The following is a 21,420-nucleotide window of genomic DNA, read 5'->3' as shown; positions in this document are numbered from 1 at the left end:
ATCAGTCTCACCAGTTGTTTATCAATTTTATTAGCCTTTTAAAAAACCCACTTTTGCCATTTTGATCTTCTTTATTCCATTTGCATCATTATATTAATTTCTGCTCTCATTTTTATTATTTCCTTTTTCTGTATTCTTTGGGTTTACTTTAATATCATTCTGTCACCATTCAGGATGGTTGCTTAGATCATTTAATTTTTGCCTTACCCCTCCCTAATATGTTCATTTAAGTCTATAAGTATCCCTATAATAATGATTTATGTACATACTGTGTTTTTATTTGTAATACTTTTGTTATCATTCAGTTAAAAATATTTTCTTACATTCATTATGATTTCTTCTTTGATTCATGGGTTATTTAAAGTGTATTTTTTATCTTTCCAAAGTATGGATTTTCTGGATATTTTGTTATTTTTAATAGCATGTGATGAGAAACAATACTCTGTGTGATTTCAATTTTTCAAACTATGTTTTATTATTCCACTATATAGTTGATTTTTATAAAAGATTCATATATGCTTCGTGTATTGTATTCTGAGGTCACTGAATTCACTATTATGTGACAGTTAAATCTGTTAATCATATTGTTAAAATATTCTTTGTCTCTAATTTTTTGAGAAGTATATATTAAAACCTCCCTCAATGGTTGTAGATTTGTCTATTTTTCCCTGTAATTCTGTCAACTTTTGCTTTGCAAAACATCTGGAACATTGTCACTTGAAGGAATCTATGGTGTTTTTCAAGGCCCCAATCTTTGACAGGCCCTGAACTCCTACGTTTTTCCCTTAGGCCCATGAGTCTGTCAAAAGCATTATTCAGTACTAACAAGTACTCACTAACAAGTACCTGGTTTTAACTCTCTGATGTCTTCAAGCAAATGTTTTGGTATTTTGTCCAGCTTTTCTTCTTGTCATCAGAGGGAGGATTTGTCCAAATACCTAGTGCTTGCTCTATTACCAAAGGCAGAAGCCCTAACTCAGTGGTTTTTAAAAAATGTTTTTAGCCACGGAAATGAGCTTATATGGAAGCTCAGTACATGAAAGATAGAAATACAGAGATGCTGAGACTGAAAATTGTTTGGTGATCCCAAAGCTTTCCATATAAGGCTAGTTACAGTGAAATATTGAGCTGGTCCCAAAGACTCTAGTATCTTGGAGATATGGGTATAGATATAGATATGTATATAGAGACAGAGATAGATGGAGATAGAGATAGAGAGAGATAGAGATGATAGAGATAGAGATAGAGATGACCATCTGGGTGTAAATATCAATTATATTTGCTTAGTTATGAGTCTACCTCTGAGAAATGGCTTCTCAGTTGGTATGCCTATTAAATTGTTATTTCTGTGAGACTGCAAGTTTGAAGGCCACTCTCTTCCACGTAATAGGTGACACATACACTTTTAAGCCTTTTAAGAAATATCCTGCAGATATGTGGTCAAAATAAAGATGGTACATGAACCTGACTGATGTTAGCTCTATTTTCTTCTCTTTTAATTTTACAGATAAATTAGCCAAATATATATCTCCTCATAAAATATTTAGGTATACCTTACACATTATTTATATTAGGCATATTTATGTTTACTTATAAATATAAATTTATATGTTACTAGGCATACTTCAAAAATGAAATTTATCAATCTATTAATAAATATGAAATTAATTGACTCCTACATATAAAGTAAAATGCTATAGGTTCCTAATCTACAAGGGAAAGAATATATGGCCACTTTTTCCATGTTTTTAAATTAATGTGACATTGACTTGGGCTTTAATAGCTAGATATTAGGAGGACATGTTTCTCTCTCTTCTTTGTTTCCAAGTAAAACTTTCACCAATATAAACTTTCTGGCCTCTTACCAGAAGTGAGTTATCTAATTTGCAGGTTTAAAAGAAGGAACCAGGCAGGCTTGGCTCAGCCCCTTTCTCTTTTTGGGTCAGCCTATCTGCAGAAAGAATGCATTTTTACTTGCTCTCCTGCCAACATTAATAGAATTAGACTTCATGGGATACTGCTAGTGGAAGTTTTGGGTTGATCCAGCTCTGTCTTTGACTGGACAGGTACATTTAATTCTGGAATTCAATATTAGAAAACTCACTTGGCTCACATCTACTCCATGTCCCTCAATAGCTTTCCTCAGTAATGAAGGTACATTTTGATGATCACCTGTCTGACTCCTACATTTCTCTCTCAAATGGTTCTGAACTTGGGAAGGAATGAAAGACTGGCCCACCCTTCCCCTAAAATGCTTATAATCACTACACTGGGGTCATAGTGAGGGTTTACCAGAGTCTGGAACTCAAAATTCCAAGCTGAGGAATATTTCTTCTGACCACTAGAAAGGGAAGAAAATAAAAAGGACTGAAGCAACTGTAAAGTATAATTTCTCCCTACAGAATAGCCAGGAAGACTCATCCTATTTTGCTCACCCACAAAAGTTACAAGATCCCTCAACAGAAAATGGGTTATGAAATCTGGAATTGCAAGAGGATATTAAAGAGTTTGAAACCATCCTTCCTAGACTGGAATTTAAGATTTTCCTGATCATGCTCCCAGAGTTTCATTCCTTGAAGAGAAGGCTCTTCATTTATATGTTGTAATGTCTTAAAGATGGCCATCATTCTTTTAAATCATATGAGAATATTAATGAAAGTAATGTAAGCTTTATTCAATAATTTGCTTCAGTCAAACCATTAAAACTGTAGAATACAGCTTTGGTATTTACATATTTTAAATATTAATGTCTAACTTTACCTCTACCATTTTTGTGATCAATCAGCTTCCGTTGGCAGGGGGAGAGTTGAAATAGGTTAAAGGTACTGCATTATACTACAATAGTATAATGACAGAATACAAGACAAACAAACATTAAAAATATATCTCTCAATACTTTTTGTGAAAAGTGTTCCAAACCATTCTGCTGTTGCAGGTCAATTTTGTAGAAAGTTAGCTATATTATAATCCCTGTGATCGTTTTAATAAACAGATCAATTTCTAGACGTTTCAAAAAGAAAATCCAAGTTATGGTAGTTTCATTTTCCTAACCGTCTATTCGACTGTTAGCAGATCCTATTATCTTTTGACTATCACTTAGTTTTTCAAAGTCATGGTTTATTCTCTTCTATCCTGAGAGTACTACAACTTACACATACTAAAAGTCACATATTCATCTTTAATTCTAAATGGAACTACGACTGTCTTGAGAAGTGCTAAAATGTACTTCCTGTTTATTCATGTATCTTTGCAGCTTAAAAACAATATTTTCATACTTTTGGAAAGCTACCTATTTTAACTGGACAATATTTATAAAAATCCAGTTTTTAAATGGAATTTAAAATCCACCTCCCACAGATCTGTTTGGTGATGAAGGGAATAGTAGAAGCATACTGAACAATAAAAATTAAACTAAAGGCATCTTCTCAACTATATTAGGATAAAAGACAAATGTTGAAATACCCCTATTGGGGGAAAAATTAAATTTATTACCCTTCTGTATGCTCTTTCTTGGCTTTGAAAGCAAAAGTATATAAGTTAAATAATATCATCTCCATGTAGGTTATTTCTGTCACCTCCGGGTTTGTGATTACTGTCCTTGTTCAGTCCTTTAAAGGTAAAGATTGTTCAAATTAAAAGAATCTTATAGATAATAGCATGTATGAATTTTTAGTCTTTAGCTTTTTCTCTAGCCATAGAGACAAAAAGAGACTTTCAATTTCAAACTGCATTGTGGCATTACTTTATTTAAAACTCATAGGGTCTAGGAAATGTAAGCAAGTACCTGGAATTACCCCAATTGGTACCAATGCCTGAGAGTGATCCTCTTGAGTCAGTTGCGTATTTGTAAACCACTAGCAGGCACTGTTTACAAAGCTCGACCAGGCGCTGGCAACATTGCAGCTGCAAAGGAGTCACCACCTCTGGGCTTTTACTGAAAATACTCTCCCAAGAGGATCTGTTGGCATGGAAACAGACATGACCTCATGTGGCTGTTAAAAATGGCAACCAACTATATCACTTACCTAGCAACAAGCCCATTAAAATAACGTAGAAATGGCCTCACACATTTGAAGTGACTACAGATGGTTGAGAGGTATAAAGTAAATATATAAATTTGGAAATTAATCTTTACATTAAAAAAAACACAACATAGAATTCATATCTTTAAAGACTTCACTGCTGCTAGCTCTAAGTAACAGGATGGTTTCCCAACACCTCCTAAAAATAGAGTTACTCTACATTAAAGTAATTGTAAAATACTGAGCTAATTTCTCACAAGTTAGGTATCCTAGGAATTTACGTTTTCTAGGAAGCTACATTTATTTTTATATTAATAATGATCCCACAAACAAATTAAAAAGTTGCAGCAACTTAATTTGTGATCTCTTAATTGTGATCTCTCAGATTCTCTCTGAGAATTTAAGTTAATCCTTTGCTTATGACCACCCCTTTCAAAACACTTTCATATGTAATTATGTCCATGATATTCCTAGAGCACAGGTTCTACACTGTAGAAGTAATGTAATCTCCACAAGTCCTGCCCTACTGCAGTTCCAAAGGCAGTGTCTTCCCTCCTTCAGTGCACTCAGCTTAGTGCACAGCAGGCAGTAGTACATACTGTCTTGGTAAATTTAAACGCGTGCATGCACGCGTGCGTGCGTGTGTGTGTGTGTGTACACATATATATGTATTCACAGTTTCTAAGCTGATTGTCATGGCCCAAATCAGGAAACATCTTATCACCCTACCACCATCGAGAAAGAGAGAGAGAGACAGAGAGAGAGAGAGAGACTGACTTATTTCCTTAGTGTAACTGAAACTCCTTTCAAGCCTCAAGGGGAAGGTTTGCTTTAAGACTCGGTAATGGTTCAAGTCTCATTTTACATAAACCAATTCGCTTAACCCACAGAGAGAGAAAAGACTAGATTTTCAGAAAGAAAAAAATATTAAGGAAAATATTTTTCTGAAGAAATGTACTTCCCAATGGGAAATTCAAAGATTCCATTTTCAATCTTCTGTGGATATTTGATATCTTTGGAATTTTTAAAAAATGCTTTAGAAACTCAGAAAGGTATTTTTTAGTAGAAAGGCTACTGTTTATTTTTTCAGGAGAAACATGGGCCCAAAAAGACAGCATGTCATCAGTGAATGACAGATTTTCTTAAAGGGAATAAGATTCAAATAAGTAGATTGAAAGGAATAAATTTTCTTCCACATTCTAATATGTTGAGGGCTAAACACAATACTGTTTTTATTATGTAAAAAGGATTAAAAGTTACTTTCATTCAAGAAACAGTAATATGTTAGTTAAATTAACTCTAAAAATTTAAATTATTACTAAATATAAGAAAAACTAGATATGATATGCATGTGTTTATATCTCTATATTTGTGTGTATATAGATATATCTCCAATTTACTTAATGTAAGCAAGAAAAACAGGAGAACACCAATTAATAAGGGAATATGTTTATAACTAATAAGTCTTGATCTAGCAAGGCTTACATGCCTGGGCCCAGAGAAATCAAAATTTCATACAAACGTAAATACACAAAGAAAACAGTCTGACTCTCTGACTCTCAGCTGAGCACTTTTACTTTCTCTCCCCTGGGATTCTGGGTATTTCTGTAAAAGCCTACCTCCATCACCACCCTCCCCCCTGAATTTGAATATATTTATGTTTTGATACTTTGGAGCCATCTGATTAGATTCACTATCAGGTTACTCACATCACAGTAATTTTTCTTTTGCTGACTTGGAGTACAGACGTAAGAAAAGAACACATAAAATGGAGGAAAGGCAAAGGACCTTCTTCAAATAACACCTTAATTTGATGTAACACTCTGAGTAATATGTGACTTATAATATGAGCAGCTTTGGCCTCTCATTCTCTCATTGTTCCTTAAATATTTAAAATAAACATATGAATCAAGATTCTCTACCTAATTTTGGTGTGTATGTTCACCACCACTGACCAAAGACCACATTCTACTCTATTAATCCCTATTTAAGTGTCAACACTCCAGAATCACTCATAAAGAAAAAAGAAAATGACCAGGACTTGCTTTGTTTGGTACTAGGCTAATGGCACCCCCTCTGCACAAAAGAAACCTATTCTTCAACCTGAATGTTTTTGAACCGTGTCCCCTCCCTCCTACCCACTACCTGGCACAGCTGAGTAATATGAAATGCCTCTAGAACACTACAGTATCTCAATTTTCAATACTAACACAAAAAATTTTAAGAAGCTGAAAGGATGGAGAAATAATTTAAAATACCAGTGCCTTTATCAAAGAACCCAGGGTCTTATCTGCCTGCTTTCTAAATCTAAATTCCAAGGAAATGGGAGGGCCAAAATCTATGAATTCAAAAACAAAAATTAAATGGTTAAAAAGTTCTCTCCAGTACTCCCTAATCCTCAGAGAAATATGAAAAGAAATGACTTCAAATGACATTTTTAATAATATAACAATAAGATACAGAATACTGAATAACCTCCCGGTAACAAAGGGGAATGATTAATGAAATCCAGAGACTTGAAAAGCCTCATATTATCTAGTAATCCAATAATTTTTACCAGCTTTTTCATCAAAATATTTAATAAAGCAGCTATCTAAAAAGTGAAACATTCATTTCTTTCTCCTCTGGTAGAAGCCCTAATGAATGACTGAGTAGCCCAAAGAAGAAAGGAAAGTAAAAAAAAAAAAAAAAAAAAAATCTGGACTACACCAACTTGACAGTCAGCAACAGAAAGATTAATGAGCTGAAAAGTATGAACAACACAACATCCAGTTGAAAGTGATATGAGAACAGTAAGATTCACATCATTTTAAGTAGTCTATATGATATGCATACATTTTCAGGTAGGCATATAATTCAGCCTAGAAGCAGACTGCTGCCTTAGAATATTCCTTACAATTTCTTCTTTCCCCGAGATTGTAAAAGAAAAGCTTATCTATGACAAACTTCCATAGGAAAATGTCTTTGGCTAAAGGGTCTAAACTAGACTCTTTTCTTTGGGGTTTACATATCAGGAGTTTGAGTGGAAAGTGGGCTTTTCCAAATAATACATTCCTTCTCCCATAGTCCCCCTGCCTCCTCCTCTTTGCTTTACCCGGCAAATTCCTCTTCTTCCTCATCCTGCAAGTCTAAGCTGAAATGTTACTTCCCTTGGCCACCCTTCCTGAGCTCTGTGGCCTGAGTTTGAGTCCCATAGCACCTAGGCTTCCCCTAGCTCGGTAAAACATGGTGGATAATTTTATGTATGAAAATTCCAAGAGCTATTCCCCTGGAGAGGACACATTCAGAACGTGGAGCATCATTCTGAATAGCACTCCCAGGAGGCTGCATGTGATAAAAACGGTCACTGAGCATGGGCTTCAGCAGCCTGGAAGAGCAAGAGATGGTGGGGGGAGAGGGTGTTTTCTATCTGATGCATCAGCAAAACCCCGGGGCCAATTCTAGGAAAACCTATGACAAACATCTACAATATTCTTTGAAGTTTCTGGACGTGGACAAGGAATGGTTTATTCATTTTGTTTTATTATTGAGATGTTGACAGGCAGAGGCAGGAATCAAGGTGGCCCAGAGTTATTTGGAATATTTTTTCTAAGAGTTTTACACCTAACTGTGAAAGACAGCTGCACCTTTTATTAAAATCATTCCTTTAGAAATGAGCTAAGAGTAGATTTTTACCTAGACTGCTAGGCTGTTAGATCAAAGGTTAAAGGAGTATACATTGACTAGATATGATTGAAAGAATAAGCAGAACTATTCTGGGTCCAAAGTGACAATCAAACACACACAACATTATGTGACTTCACTAAATTGAAGAAGCCTAAGAATGCCATTTGTAGAGGTACAAAAAAAAAAAAAAAAAAAGCTGATGTAAAACTCATCTCTACAAGCCTCCAAGTTTTTAAAGAAATGGATGGAGAGTGGAGGTCAAATTGGACTCAAAGCTACTCCTGCAATGGGCTGGGGATTGGGCTAATGCCATGGGGCCTGCAGTATAGCAAGCTTGGCAACCATGGGCAATGCCTCTTTGAGAGGACTGAATAAAGCATAGAGCTAAGAGCTTGGGCTCTTGACTCAGACAACCTGGGTTTAAATCCAGGCTCACTATGAAAACTTGGGCAAGTTATATACTTTATGCTTCAATTTCCTTATCTATACAATGAGAATAATAATAATAGTTTACTCAAAATATTGTAGTGGTAATTATAAAAATGTTTAATATGAAAAACAGTATCAGGCACTTAGTAATCTTTCAATAAATGTTATTTACATTCTTTATGATTACTAGTAGTAATAGATACCACCGGAGAAATCTGGGGGGGGAGTAGTGTGCTAGGTACAAGAGAAAAGGATTCTGAATGGAGTCAGAGTAAATTACCAAAATAGTGTCATCAGCACCAATTTCAGTAGCAGACTATCTCACTGCCTTCCATTTGTGAAGAGTAGCTGAAATCCATGTTCAACATTCCAACCAATGGCTCAACAAACAGAAAAAAATTCTAATTATGACTTTAGGTTAAGAGAACTTCTACAGACAGCCATCAACTAAGGGCCATGGAGTACAGTTCAAATGCTTCACTTAAGTCTCTGTAGAAATAATTTATGGCCAAGATTATTCTCAGATTTCATCACAACCCAGAGCACCTCGTGAATTCTCCCTGTTGGTGAATGGTAGCTGAGGAAAATTATGGTGGTGAGAATAAGTCTGCAAATGGTATAAATGATTCAGTACTAGATGACTAGAATATTTAAATGGAAGACATTCAGAGATCATGTCAGACTAGAATAGTCTGTTAAGGTTTTACCAAAAAGGCATGGTCTGGGTCTTTACATAGGATTTAAATAATGGATTGGAGAAATGGGGTTGTAGAAGGCAGCCCAATCAGCTACTCATTGACACTAACAGTTCGGAGGCAGAAAAGGACAAATTTTTAAGATATTTGAAAAATAATGAATTTGGTTTTGGGGAGCAAAGTTTAAGTAGGAGAGTAATGAGAGAGAAGACTGGAGAAATATGAAAGAATCAGCATATTAGAGAGTCTTATATCTCTAGATAAAAAGTCTAGACTTTAATGATAAATGAGGGAAATCATTACAGATTTTAGGAAATGACTCTGACAGTAGGATGGATAAGGGAAACAAAAAACTGGAGGCAAAAATGCCTGGGAATCTGTTAATTTCACTTAGCCTTTCTACCAAAAAGGCTCCTCTTCTCTGAAATCCTACAATAACGTATCTGTCATCTCCTTCATAATCATGACTTTTGCATGTATCTTATTTTGTCTATTAGAGACAGCAGAGTTTTATTGGTTAAGAGCATGAAGTCTGGGGCCAGGTTGCTTAAGTTCAAATCCCAGTTGCACTAGGTCCTTAGCACCTATCTGTGCCTTGGTTTCCTTATCTATAAAATGGAAATTACCATAAAACCTGCTTCAAAGTGATGTTATGTGGATTAAATTACTTAATACATGTACAGTGCTTAGAACAATGCCTGGCACATAGTATAAGTGGTATAGTGTTAGCTATTATCATTTTTAAGTTTCTTCAGGGCAGGATCTATGTCAGATTCAGCTTTGTATCTCCAAAAGTATTTAAATTATCAAGTAAATACTCGATAATTGTGAAGAACAGTGAAGAACAATCTACAATTAAATAATTGATAATTGTTAAGAATAATGAAAAACAATCTAGAGTAGCCACAGTGGGGATGTGACAGAAAAACTAACAAGATTTAGCACATGACTGAATAAAGACGATGAAAGAGAACAAGGATGCGGATGCCCCTGAGATATCAAACCCATGTGATTGGGAGAATAACAATGGGATTTTGGGAAGTCCAGAAGGGAAGCCATTTCTGAAAAAAAGGGAGGTATGGAACATTTGGTTTTAGATATCTTGAAGACAAAATGACAGTGAGTCACAACAGCTTTGACAGGACTGAAAGTCTGGAGAGGAGCAGGAGTGTAGCCATGATTCTGGAAGTCTGCTACATAAAGGCAACAGCAGAAGAGCTGTAAGGATACAGATTTGTAACTGAGATTTTTCATTAATTAAGACTACTTTCTCTCCACTGAATTCAAATTTGTTGGGTGGTGTTGTGTTCATATCCATCATCTCATCTACATCAGCTTAAATGCTATAAATTATAGTTGAGTACTGAAACTTACATGCAGTTACAAATCCACATTTTAAGAGATTAAAGAAATTCAGCCATTTTATTGAACTAACTTTATAACTAAATAGTAAAATATTAAAAATGACAATAATAAAAGATAACTTAAAACTTACCCTGAATCACAGAAACAGTTCCACAGTCCCTGGCCATGACTCCAGAGTAAGCGATTAAAAACTCGGTTGAAAATCCGATATAAATTTACTTCCTCGACATCAGGTACCTTCCAGATGCGTGGAAGAACTGTACGGACACTTGTTTTTACTATGTCCAAAACCTAGTGGAAAAACCAAAATATTTCAAAATCTAGGTGTATACGTGTGTGTCTGAAATTCAAAGAGAACATATATAATTCAAAAATGAATACACACACACACATACTCACTCACTCACTCACTAAATGACAGCACAGAATAAAAAGTCCAGAAATAGATCCAGTATTTATGAAACTCTGGTATATGACATAGGTGGCAAACCTGACTCATTGGAGTAAAAAGAGATTAAATTTAAAAATTAAAGTTAAGTGAAATTTAAATTAAATCAATAAATGGAGATTTTTTTAAATAGTAATCTTCATGGAAAAAACAGATGGAGTTGAATCACTCAATTCACAAAAATCAACTCTAGAGTGATTAAGGTTTTAAGTTTGAAAAATAAGCCATTAAATATCTTAGTGAAAAGTATTAGTGAATATCTTTTAGACCTTGGTTTAGAAAAAGGTTACTTAAGTAGCAAGAAAGTATAGAACATAAAAGATTAATAGGTTTCCCTTATATTAAAATTAAGAACTTCTGGCCATCAAAAGATACCTTAAAGGAAATAAAGATCAAGTTACAAACTGGGAAAATACATTCAAAACATACACATCTAACAAAAGATTAGTATCAGGAATATATAATGAATGCCTAACCAATTGTTAAATACACACCAACAAATTAACAGAAAAAAATGGACAAAAATACATGAACAGGAATTTCACAAAAGAGGAAATAAATATGCATGATACACATAAAGAATAAAAATTAAGACTATAATAAGACATCATTTTCTATCCATTTAATTGATAAAAATGAAAAGTCTGACAATACCAAGTGCTGGAGAAATATGGATCTATAGCATCTCTTAGACATTGTTGGCAGGAGCACAAATTGGAAAATAGCTGGGCATTATCTCCTAAAGTTGAAAATGCATATACCCCAAGACCCAGCAAGTTTATTCCTAAGAGAAACTCTCTCACAGGTTAAAAACAAGAGCCATGTACAAGAATGTTCAAACAGCTGTTCACAATTACAGACACCTTGAAAAATCTAACTCTCCATCAATGGGAGAGTGAATAAATAGTCGTATACTCATTCCCTTGGACTTTTATACAGCAGTCAAAATGAATGAAATAAAAGGACACACAACAACACGGAGCATCTTAATTATTAATGGTTAAGTTTTTAAAAAATACATATCAGTCATTACATACAGTATGAAACTCTTTTAATAGAGGTAAAGACAATTAAATTTTAAAAATACTTACGAGGAATACACATAGATATAATAAGAATATATAAAGAAAGAAAGCAAGGGACTGGGGAATACTGAATTTAAGAAAATGTCTACCTGAGACATGAAGGGCCAGGGGGATGGAAGGTAGTCATTTGATAAGATAATAGATTATTGCCAAGATACCTGATTTGGGTGTTGGGTTCACAAATGGTACAATAACTTAAAAACACGAACTAAATAAAAGCAGACCATATATGGACCAATAATGAGAAAGTATCATGAAACAAGGCCTAGGATTAATCTAATTCTGGGAAACTAAAATCCTAGAGGTTCTGAAAAATTTATAAATCCCAAAAAGCTACTTTGACTAATTCAATGGTTTTATTTATTTATTTATTTTTAATTAATTATTAATTATTTATTTATTTATGGCTGTGTTGGGTCTTCGTTTCTGTGCGAGGGCTTTCTCTAGTTGCGGCAAGCGGGGGCCACTCTTCATCGCGGTGCGCGGGCCTCTCACTATCGCGGCCTCTCTTGTTGCGGAGCACAGGCTCCAGACGCGCAGGCTCAGTAGTTGTGGCTCACGGGCCTAGTTGCTCTGCGGCATGTGGGATCTTCCCAGACCAGGGCTCGAACCTGTGTCCCCCGCATTGGCAGGCAGATTCTCAACCACTGCGCCACCAGGGAAGCCCAATTCAATGTTTTTAATACTTTTGCAATTCAGGTATTTGCAAGGAAACACTTTTTTAAAAAAGTAAATATGAACAAATACAGTTATCCTAATTTCAGTTCACCAAAGTAGATTTTTCACTTCTGATTTCATCTAATTAAAGGAACTCCTTGTAAAGATGAGAGTGAGAGATGAAAAGAGAAAGACTTTCAAACATAAAGACTGAATGAAGATACGATTTTTCTCCATAGGCACACACGTATAGAAAATTGGAAGCATATAAAAGAATAATTTAATTTGTTTTGCTTTAAAACAGCCATATTTAAAGAAGTGATATTAGTTCTCTCTGATAAAGGCAAATTTAGAATAAACATCTGTTTAAAAATCAATTTAGGGAAAAAATTTCAAAATAACATTTTATTTATAGAAGAATATCAACTACAGCTTCTCACAGTGAATTGTGTAAGCAACATGATTTCTTCCTTTCCTGCACCAGCTTCTTTCACTGTGAAGTGGGAACAGTACGTAAACCCTACAGGCGTCAGGGGTGTGTGGGCTGAAGGGGAGGAGAATGAGGAGAGATAATGCAATCTGTTATAAAGTAGCTTGTGAAAAAAATTGTCCTGGAAAAGCTTGTTATTACAGATAATGAAAGCTTAATTATGAAGAGGGATTTAAAATTTTTTGATATGAGTTGTTCACAATAATACTGATATAATTTGGACATCAGACATTAATTCATACCTATTATTTTTTTACGATTTTCAGTTAAGCTAATAGTTTAACCTTTTATATTTTTAATGTAGAAAACAGGACTCATAATTGATGTGATACAAGAATCAACACTAGCAGTAAACGGTAAATTTTAATCAATTCTCTTCTCAATTTCCCTTCCTCCTTTCTATGTATTAGTGAGTAATAACAGGCCAAAAGTCATAACGCAGGAAGAATTTAAAAAGCAGCAAAGATAACCCATAAATTGGTTTCAAGAATAAATACGAGTTCTACATAATAAATGAAATTAAAATGTTAACAATACTGGAAATTTTAACATTACCTTCATTTCATATTCTATTATTAAATAATTATTCAGCTTTAAAGTGACACAGCATTTGAGATGATGGATTATTCGTTATTTCCTTCTGAATATGCGCACAGTGAAATGCATACGATGGGAAAGAACCAAAGAGGAGGGCAGCTCACATGAACTGGCTGCCTGCTCCGTGCCAAGCACTGCTCTCGGTACATCACTTAGAGAGGCTCTCTTGGCCGCTACTCTGTATATGCTTTACTCTTAATTTCGAGGGAATTTTAAAGCATGATGGTCTACTATACTAGCCTACACATGGCTAAAAGCAGCAACTTCGGAAAACGGCCCAGGAGTTTGGGATAGGGAATGCAGCTGCTCCACTCCTAATGTTTCCTCCAACATGGAGATGGATAAATCTTCAGGCCTCTTGCAACCCAGCAAACAACTCTGCCTGAGGAGTGATCTCCCAGATTGTGAGACCAGCATGGTCTGGGCAACCCAGAAACTTGCTCCTTCTTTGCCAGAGCACCTCCTGGGAAGATACATTCTCCTTTGCTTCCCTTCATCTTTCAATTTCAAGCTCTGGTCCTGGAGAAAGGAGTGGGTTAGACAGACCTGTAATTTGGAGGGTACAAGGGCATATAAACCAAGGAAGCAAGAGCCCAAACCCTTCATCTCTCGTCTGAGTCTTCACATAGCCTCTCTCCTCTGCCTGGAACAGTCTTGCCCCATCTGTTCACCTGGTGAACTTCTATGTTTTACCTCAAACATCACTTCTTCAGGGAGACATTTACCTGCCACTAAACTATTGTATGATCCCTTAACGCCCAACTCTTCCCCTATTAATAATTATCTCACTTTATGTTAATTTCCTGTTTAGTTAATGGAGACTGTTAGCTACATAAAAAGAGGAATTATACCAGTATACCTACCATGTCCCCAAGGCTCAAAAGAGGTCTAGCACTTAGTAGGTGTTTGTCTTAGTGAAAATGTTTCTTGCAAGAAAGTAAAACCTATGCAAACAAGGTAAAAATCAGAGCTAACACTTATTGAGGGCTTACAATGGACCAAGCACTGTTCTAATCACTTTTACATATAGCAATTCATTTAATCCTCAAAATAAAAACATTGAGATAGATAAAATTGGTCCACAGTCCCTTTCCAAAAATCTTCAGTCTAGATTTCATAATCATACACATTACTACTTCCACAGGAAAACATGTGAATATTCAAGCCAAGAGACAGACAAAAATAACAAATAACTTCCTGTAGGGTCATTGTCTCCAAATGAGTTCCAGTGGGTTAGGTTTTGCTGCCTAATGGTTATGAAAAATGTTTGGTTTTGAAAACATTTTGGATCTCATTTTATGGATGAGAAAACTCAGGCATAGGGCAGATAAGTAACTTACCCAAGATTGCACAGTTAGGTAATGGATAGCTACGTAGCCAGACCCATGATCTTAACCACTACCCGACAATGCCTCACAATTAATTTGATCTGTCCTGGTGCCAATAGCAAAATCCTAGAAGAAACTGTCTCTTCTTAGATTCAGATTTACCTCTAGTCAAGTAATACTTGGGAAAATGGGTGGAGTCACTGTGTACAAACAAGGTTGCCCAGGCACCCCCTCCAATAAGGCCACGCAGTCCATCAGGAACCAGTTTGCTTAAAAGGCCATGCAGATGGGGAGACAATGCCTGTAGCTCTAGCAAAACACTGGCTGAGTAATTTTAGGAAGGCAGAAAACAGGCAAGAAATCAGACTGGGATGAGGTAAAGTAGTGTCAGTTCTATCTGCAATGCTATTTGTATTTCTGGGTGTTTTGGGGTTAGAAGTAAACGCATGGGAGATGAATAACTTGTGAAACACAAAAACAAATAGTCAGCAAGGTGCCCTTTGTGTTTATCTGTGGACTCACGTGAGGCTAACTTATACAACATGGGTATCCATTTCCTGACATTGTGACTTTTAAAAGCATCCCGAGCTTGATCCCAACATCAAGCTCTCCAAGGGAAAAAATAAATGGGATATTCAGTCAATGAAAGCATTAATAACATGAAAAGATTTATCTTTTCCATATGAAATATAGCATATTTGAAGGCATAAAGCACACAGACAAATTCATATTTTGCAAGAACATACAGATGCTGAATGACAAACTACTCCATATGGCTGAACAGTTGGTCCTAAATTAAAATAATGGCATGAGGTGAGGGAGGTTTACAAATAACATTAAAATCACTACATGCTGTACTAATGATGCATGCAGCAGCCATGACTATAGGGTAAAGGCATCTTTGCTGATGGAAAATGAACAGCCCTGTACAGCATCTATGTCAGCCCAAATGAAAAAGAGATGGAAAATAATAACATCAAAATTCATGCAGAAGCAGCTACAGTAGGTATTTTAAAAACTGCTATTTAGAGAAGAAATACTTGATAAACAAGGATTTCTTAGAACCCTAAAATAAATGCAAATATTGTACAACCTTATTATCACCACTTATTTCTCTTCCTTCTTCAATCTTAGTTTATGCCTAGATATCAGAGAATAAGCTTTTCAGAAAATTTGGCATTCTTCACAGCCCACCATCGCTGCGATATTTTCATACTTCAAATATATTCCTTACAAACTATATAAAGCAACTGCATTCTTAGCAGAAAGCTGAATTATGCTAGTGTGGAGTTACCACAACATGACAGTAAGTAAGATTAGCTGATTCCATTTTCACCTGGTGAGGATTCCTTTCAGTAGTTCAGTCCTACATCGTTGACCTTTAAATTTTACACCCATTAAGGAAAATTTGAAATAAGACACGTGTAAGAGTTTGTGTGTGTGGCATTCTAATCTCAAGAGTTTTGCAACATTCAAATGAGCAACTAGCAAAAGCTTCGATACTGGAGCAGAAAAAGTGAGATACACATTTCAACAATGGTTTCTAAATGGAATTAAGAGATTTAAATGAGAGTCTTGTGCATTCCACATCTAGAATTCTGCTTGGGACGTGGTTGTCTCTCAATCAATATTGTTGAGTGCATGTTTTAATGAGCAAATAAATAAATGAATGAATAAACAACTCTCAAAATCCCCAATAGTGCCTAGTATAGTTCTTGTACAAAATTGGCAACCAATAAATGTTTGTCAAATTAAATTGTATCACACACAACCTTTGTGGTAGTCATGGAGACATGCTATTTGAATCAACTAGCTTCTAAGAGTGCAGTTAGCTGACAGCATCCATCCCCATGCAGGATCCGTTACAACAGTCAAGCCAAGCTTATACTCTCCCCAGACTGCTCCCAGCCAAGGATTGAGCATGGTTGGGATACCAGAGGGGGGCTATTTCTGCCCAGTGTGATCCCTCTAACAGGCAATCTGTGTTCTGGGCTCCCCAACAGCCTGACAGGCCTTTCTCAGAACTTCACTAAAGTCTGAAGATCTTCCTCCCCAGTCCTCCTGCCTTCCATTCATTGGTGTTAGAGCAATATTGTAGGTGGAAGGCTCTTCTACCTGCTCAAACTCTCTCTCCCTTTTATCCTTCTTGGCTGTCTTCTCTCATAAATGTTTTTCACTTCTAATTGTCTTATGTCTGCTTCCCAGGGAACTGAATTGACATACCCATCCAATGATTATTGACTATCATCATAGTCCAAAGGATAGATCTGATTAATCCACATCTAGATGTTAAATTAGTTAAATTCTTGGCCTTCTAAATGGGTAACTTTTAATAATACCTAATTCTACATTCTAAAGCTGACCCATATTTCTAGGTTTCTTTTTTGTCTTGGAAGCAGTTTCTAGCTTAATAAAGCAATAGCACAGGTTTCAAACAGATAGTCAAATGAAGAGTCAACATGTTACAACCCAACAGAGAAATTTTTATACTTCATTTATACATATTCTACATAAAATAATTCTACACATGAAGAGTTCTTAGTAAAATAAAATACATCAGAGAAACAGCCTGGCATGAAGATCCTTAGAAGGAAAAAAAGTCACCTGCATTTTACACCTTCTAAGCCTAGAGCACCTTGCCATATGATGGCTTACTTCCTCACAAGAACTGTCCAATACTTAATGCTACGAACCTCAGAGAAGTTGTGAGAAGTTACCTGCCCCCGCAAAAAGGGCAAGGGCAGTACTCAACCCAAGTCCATATGACTACAAGTCCAGTTCCTCTTTCCACTACCTATTATTGCCCCTTTAGTTTAATATCAACATATAAAAGCTTTAAAAAAATTTTTCAATACACTTTGCAGCTAATTATTATATTGGCTCTCTTGTTGTCAAGAAAAAAAATATTCCAGTCAGTCAGTCATTCTCTGATCCCACTTTACCTCTGATTTCATCTGAAATAAACAAGGTAGGGAATAATGTATAATATATACATTATTATAAATATATAAGGACGTCTCATCCATCGCTATATATCTGGGAAATTAGAGTCTGTTTTGGGGGAAAAAAAGCCTTTTAAAGAACAAAATGGTTGATGAAAGAACAGGAAACAGAGTAATCGTAACAACTGCAAGAGAAGTTGCTACAGATAAGTTGCACACTGTGTAAATACTGGGCTTCCTCTTCTCATCATAACCTACACCTAGCATCCCTCAGCCACCTTTCCGGACCCTCCATGAACCTGGGCAACTTAGCAAGATAAACTTATTCTTGTTAAGATCAGCCCTTATGCTTCTCTGAGAGTCAAAATTCAAGCTATGAAATAATGCCATTTGCAGCAACATGGATGGACCTAGAGATTGTCATACTGAGTGAAGTAAGTCAGACAGAGAAAGACAAATATTGGGTTGGCCAAAAAGTTCATCCATAAAGTGTAATGGAAAAACACGAACGAACTTTTGGGCCAACCCAATATCATATGATATCGCTTATATATGGAATCAAAAAAAAAAAGGGTACAAATGAACTTACCTAAAAACAGAAATAGAGGCACACATGTAGAAAACAAACTTATGGTTACCAGGGGGTAAGGGAGGAGGAGGGATAAATTGGGAGATTGGGATTGACATATACACACTACTATATATAAAATAGATAACTAATCAGGACCTACTATATAGCCCAGGGAACTCCACTCGATACTGTGTAATGACCTATATGGGAAAAGAATCTAATAAAGTGGATATGTGTATAACTGATTCACTTTGCTGTACAGCAGAAACTAACACAACATTGTAAATTAACTATACTCCAATAAAAATTTTTTAAAAATTCAAGCTATGAATTCTTCTGCCCAAAATAGAACTGTCTATTAAATTACCTTGTAGAAGAATGACTGTAACTGCTTGGGTAGCTTTGTGTTGGAGATGGGACATCTTATCACTGATAACAAGCACAAAGGAAATATAGTAGCTTTGATTAATGCCAAAATGGAAGATGCAACAAAGGAGCTCAAAGAAAAGGTAAAAAGGTGTTTAAGTTGTAATAAAAAACATGCCCTCTCTCATCAGTGCTCTCATTCCCTTAACATAACAGGGTATGATGAATACAGAGATGTAGCTGCACATCTGAGAACTGGAGGGAAGGATTACACAAAGATGACTTACTCCACATATTCTTAGAGTAAATCTGTATAGCAGAAGTCACTATACTGACACAAGTACTTGCTAGTAAATTTATAAGCAAGTATTTACTTTTACTCGAAATTTATAAACACAATTGAGCATAACAACCCTAAAACATGAAATAGATTGTTTCTTCTAATTGATAAACATTATTACTATGCATGCACATCATTTGATCACCCCATACAATGTTTTATCAGACCTTCTCATATCACATGTTAAAAAAACATAACAGCATTATCTTAATTTGTTGATGTTCAGATAAATACATAGCACTAGTAAAGAAACAAGGGTAAAGAAAGAAGAAGCTAACTTGCTCTTGACAGAATCCACAAAAGAGTCTAGATTTGAATCAACTGAACAATGTTTATAGAAAGCCTACAGCTGACTACAAAGTAAGACGCACCTACCCCCCTCACCCCTGGCTTTTAGAAAGGTGGAAAAATTAATACAGAAACCTCTCAAGTCAGATCATAAGTACAACTGAGTATGAAGTACTGGGAGGATTTAGAATAGGGAAAGATAATATCTAGTTATGGGGGAATACAGACAGGCCTCACAGAAACGCCTGTGTCTCCCTGTCATTCTTTCATTTCTAAAAAGATTATGTTAACTTGAAAAAAACAGAGATATACAAAAACAAAAGGAAACATGACACCAAATATTACCACTTTCCTTCCTCTAGCTCAGTAAGTCTATTCTCCAGAAATAAAATATCTTAATAATTCGGTACTTTTATTTTTAAAATTTTTTAACACTAGATATATATTTTTAAAACAGTAAAAATCACAGTGGTGATTTAAAGTAGGGCAACACATATTACTGTATAACTTGTTTGTTTAATTTACTATCTTGGTATCTTTGTAAGATGGCATATGAAAAGGAAAAAGGCATTCTCTCTTTGAGATGACCAAGGCATTCTCTCTTTGAGATGCCCAAGGCAATGGTGACCTTAATGGACATTCTTGCAAACCCTCTGATAGAATTTCTCAGCAGGAAAATAACCGAGAAGGTTCTCATCTAAGAACTTAGAAGGCTACACGTGGTCTGTCTAGATCCACGCTCTTAAATGCAGTAGCCACTAGACACATTTGGCTATTTACATTTAAGTTAATTAAAATTAAAAGTTCAGTTCCTTAGTCACAATAGCCACATTTCAAGATCTCACTCAATGGCCACATGCAGCTAGTGACCACCGTATTGGACATCACAGATACAGAACATATCCATCATTGCAGAAAGTTCTATGGGACAACACTCATAGTAAATAAACCTGGTATTTTTATTTCACCTGGCTAGAGAATGGATTGATCACAGAGACTGCATGGGTAACTAATGAAGAATAAAGATGAAGGCCACCCAAATCTGGAAGGCTCCCTCAGTGCCAACGTGAACCACACTTAGTTGGCACTCATCACTCTGAACCAGAATGCTTCCCATATGTGAGAAGAGATGCCTGAGGGCTGATGGACTCATGGCCTCCCAGAAACCATGCACTTGGTGGCTGCTTATCGCTTATATTCTTCACTCATGATTAGTAAAGTCTGGCTAATTTTACCAATGTACATATGTTGCATATGTCACAAGTCATAATCTTGTGCTATATCTCAAGTTAAGGTCTATGATTCCAGAATAGTACTCAATTTAACACAACTGAATAGTATGGATGTACTATAATTTATTTAACCATAAATCTACTGATAGATATTTAGGCTGCTTCAAGTGTTTTGCTTGCACAAATACCACTGCAGTGAATGCTTATGTGCATAAATCTTTTACACATACATTTTATACAGATTATTATTCTGTAGGACAGAATGCTGGAAGTGGTTTTGCTGAGTCATAAGGTTGTGAACATTTGTAACTTTAATAGATACAGCAAGCTACCTTTCTAAAGAGCTGTACCAATGTGTTCTCTCTCTAATAGTATAATAAAGCCCCTTTTATCCAGACTATTTCCATCACTGGATATTATGTCTTATTAATTTTTGCCGATATGATGTTTTTTACTTGCTTTTCCTTCAGCATTAGTGAGGACAAGATCTAGTTACATGCTAATTGGCTCTTTGAAGATCCATAAATTGTCTTTTCATGGCTTTTTTTATATGCTTTTCCATTTTATTTATTAACTTTACAAGATAGTATGTCTTCTGCTGATTGATCGGTAGGAAGTATTGGTTTACTTGTGCTAGTTTGTGTTTTATGTGCTGCAAACATCTGTCCTCTTCAACATCCACCCCTTTCCCCTGCCACCCAATTCTCCTCACCACTTCTGCCTTTTAACCTGGTTTAAGACACCTTTTGCCATCCATTAAGTTTTTATGTCATCAAATCTGTCATTCTTCTCCTTTATGATTTCTGGGTTCTAAAACCTAAGTCTTCCTTAAGAAGTTGTTTCTTCATTCTAAGATTATAAACATAGCTTTCTGTATTTTCTTTTAAACTTTTAATATT

The 21,420-nt window shown here is 35.6% G+C and overlaps 1 protein-coding gene and 1 long non-coding RNA gene across 11 annotated transcripts in view; one reads left to right on the top strand and one right to left on the bottom strand.

The window, feature by feature from the left end:
• TTLL7 (tubulin tyrosine ligase like 7) overlaps window positions 1-21,420 on the bottom strand; it is a 157,059-nt gene that overhangs the window by 12,090 nt on the left and 123,549 nt on the right. For 5 of the 10 annotated variants that reach the window (XR_014249243.1, XR_014249244.1, XM_082408230.1 and 2 more), the window contains exons 19-20: window positions 10,308-10,468; window positions 3,785-3,958 (exon numbers count right to left, since the gene is read on the bottom strand). Coding sequence is in view for 8 of the 10 variants with exons in the window: in XM_082408230.1 (XP_082264356.1) it covers window positions 3,785-3,958; window positions 10,308-10,468 (335 nt within the window). In the remaining 2 variants the exon portion in view is untranslated. Of the gene's footprint in view, window positions 1-3,574; window positions 3,609-3,784; window positions 3,959-10,307; window positions 10,469-12,881; window positions 12,912-13,679; window positions 13,974-18,706; window positions 18,725-21,420 lie in introns of those variants that run through there. The other 5 variants (XM_082408234.1, XM_082408235.1, XM_082408237.1 and 2 more) reach the window with 5 other exon arrangements.
• The window catches only part of LOC309604817, a 405,061-nt gene that overhangs the window by 278,719 nt on the left and 104,922 nt on the right, over window positions 1-21,420 (top strand). The gene's annotated exons all lie outside the window — the stretch shown is intronic.

This window comes from Balaenoptera borealis (assembly GCF_965194805.1).
Source record: "Balaenoptera borealis genome assembly, chromosome: 1".
NCBI lineage: Eukaryota > Metazoa > Chordata > Mammalia > Artiodactyla > Balaenopteridae > Balaenoptera > Balaenoptera borealis.
Note: the sequence above shows the minus strand (reverse complement) of the source record. Positions and strands in the feature narration are given on the sequence as shown.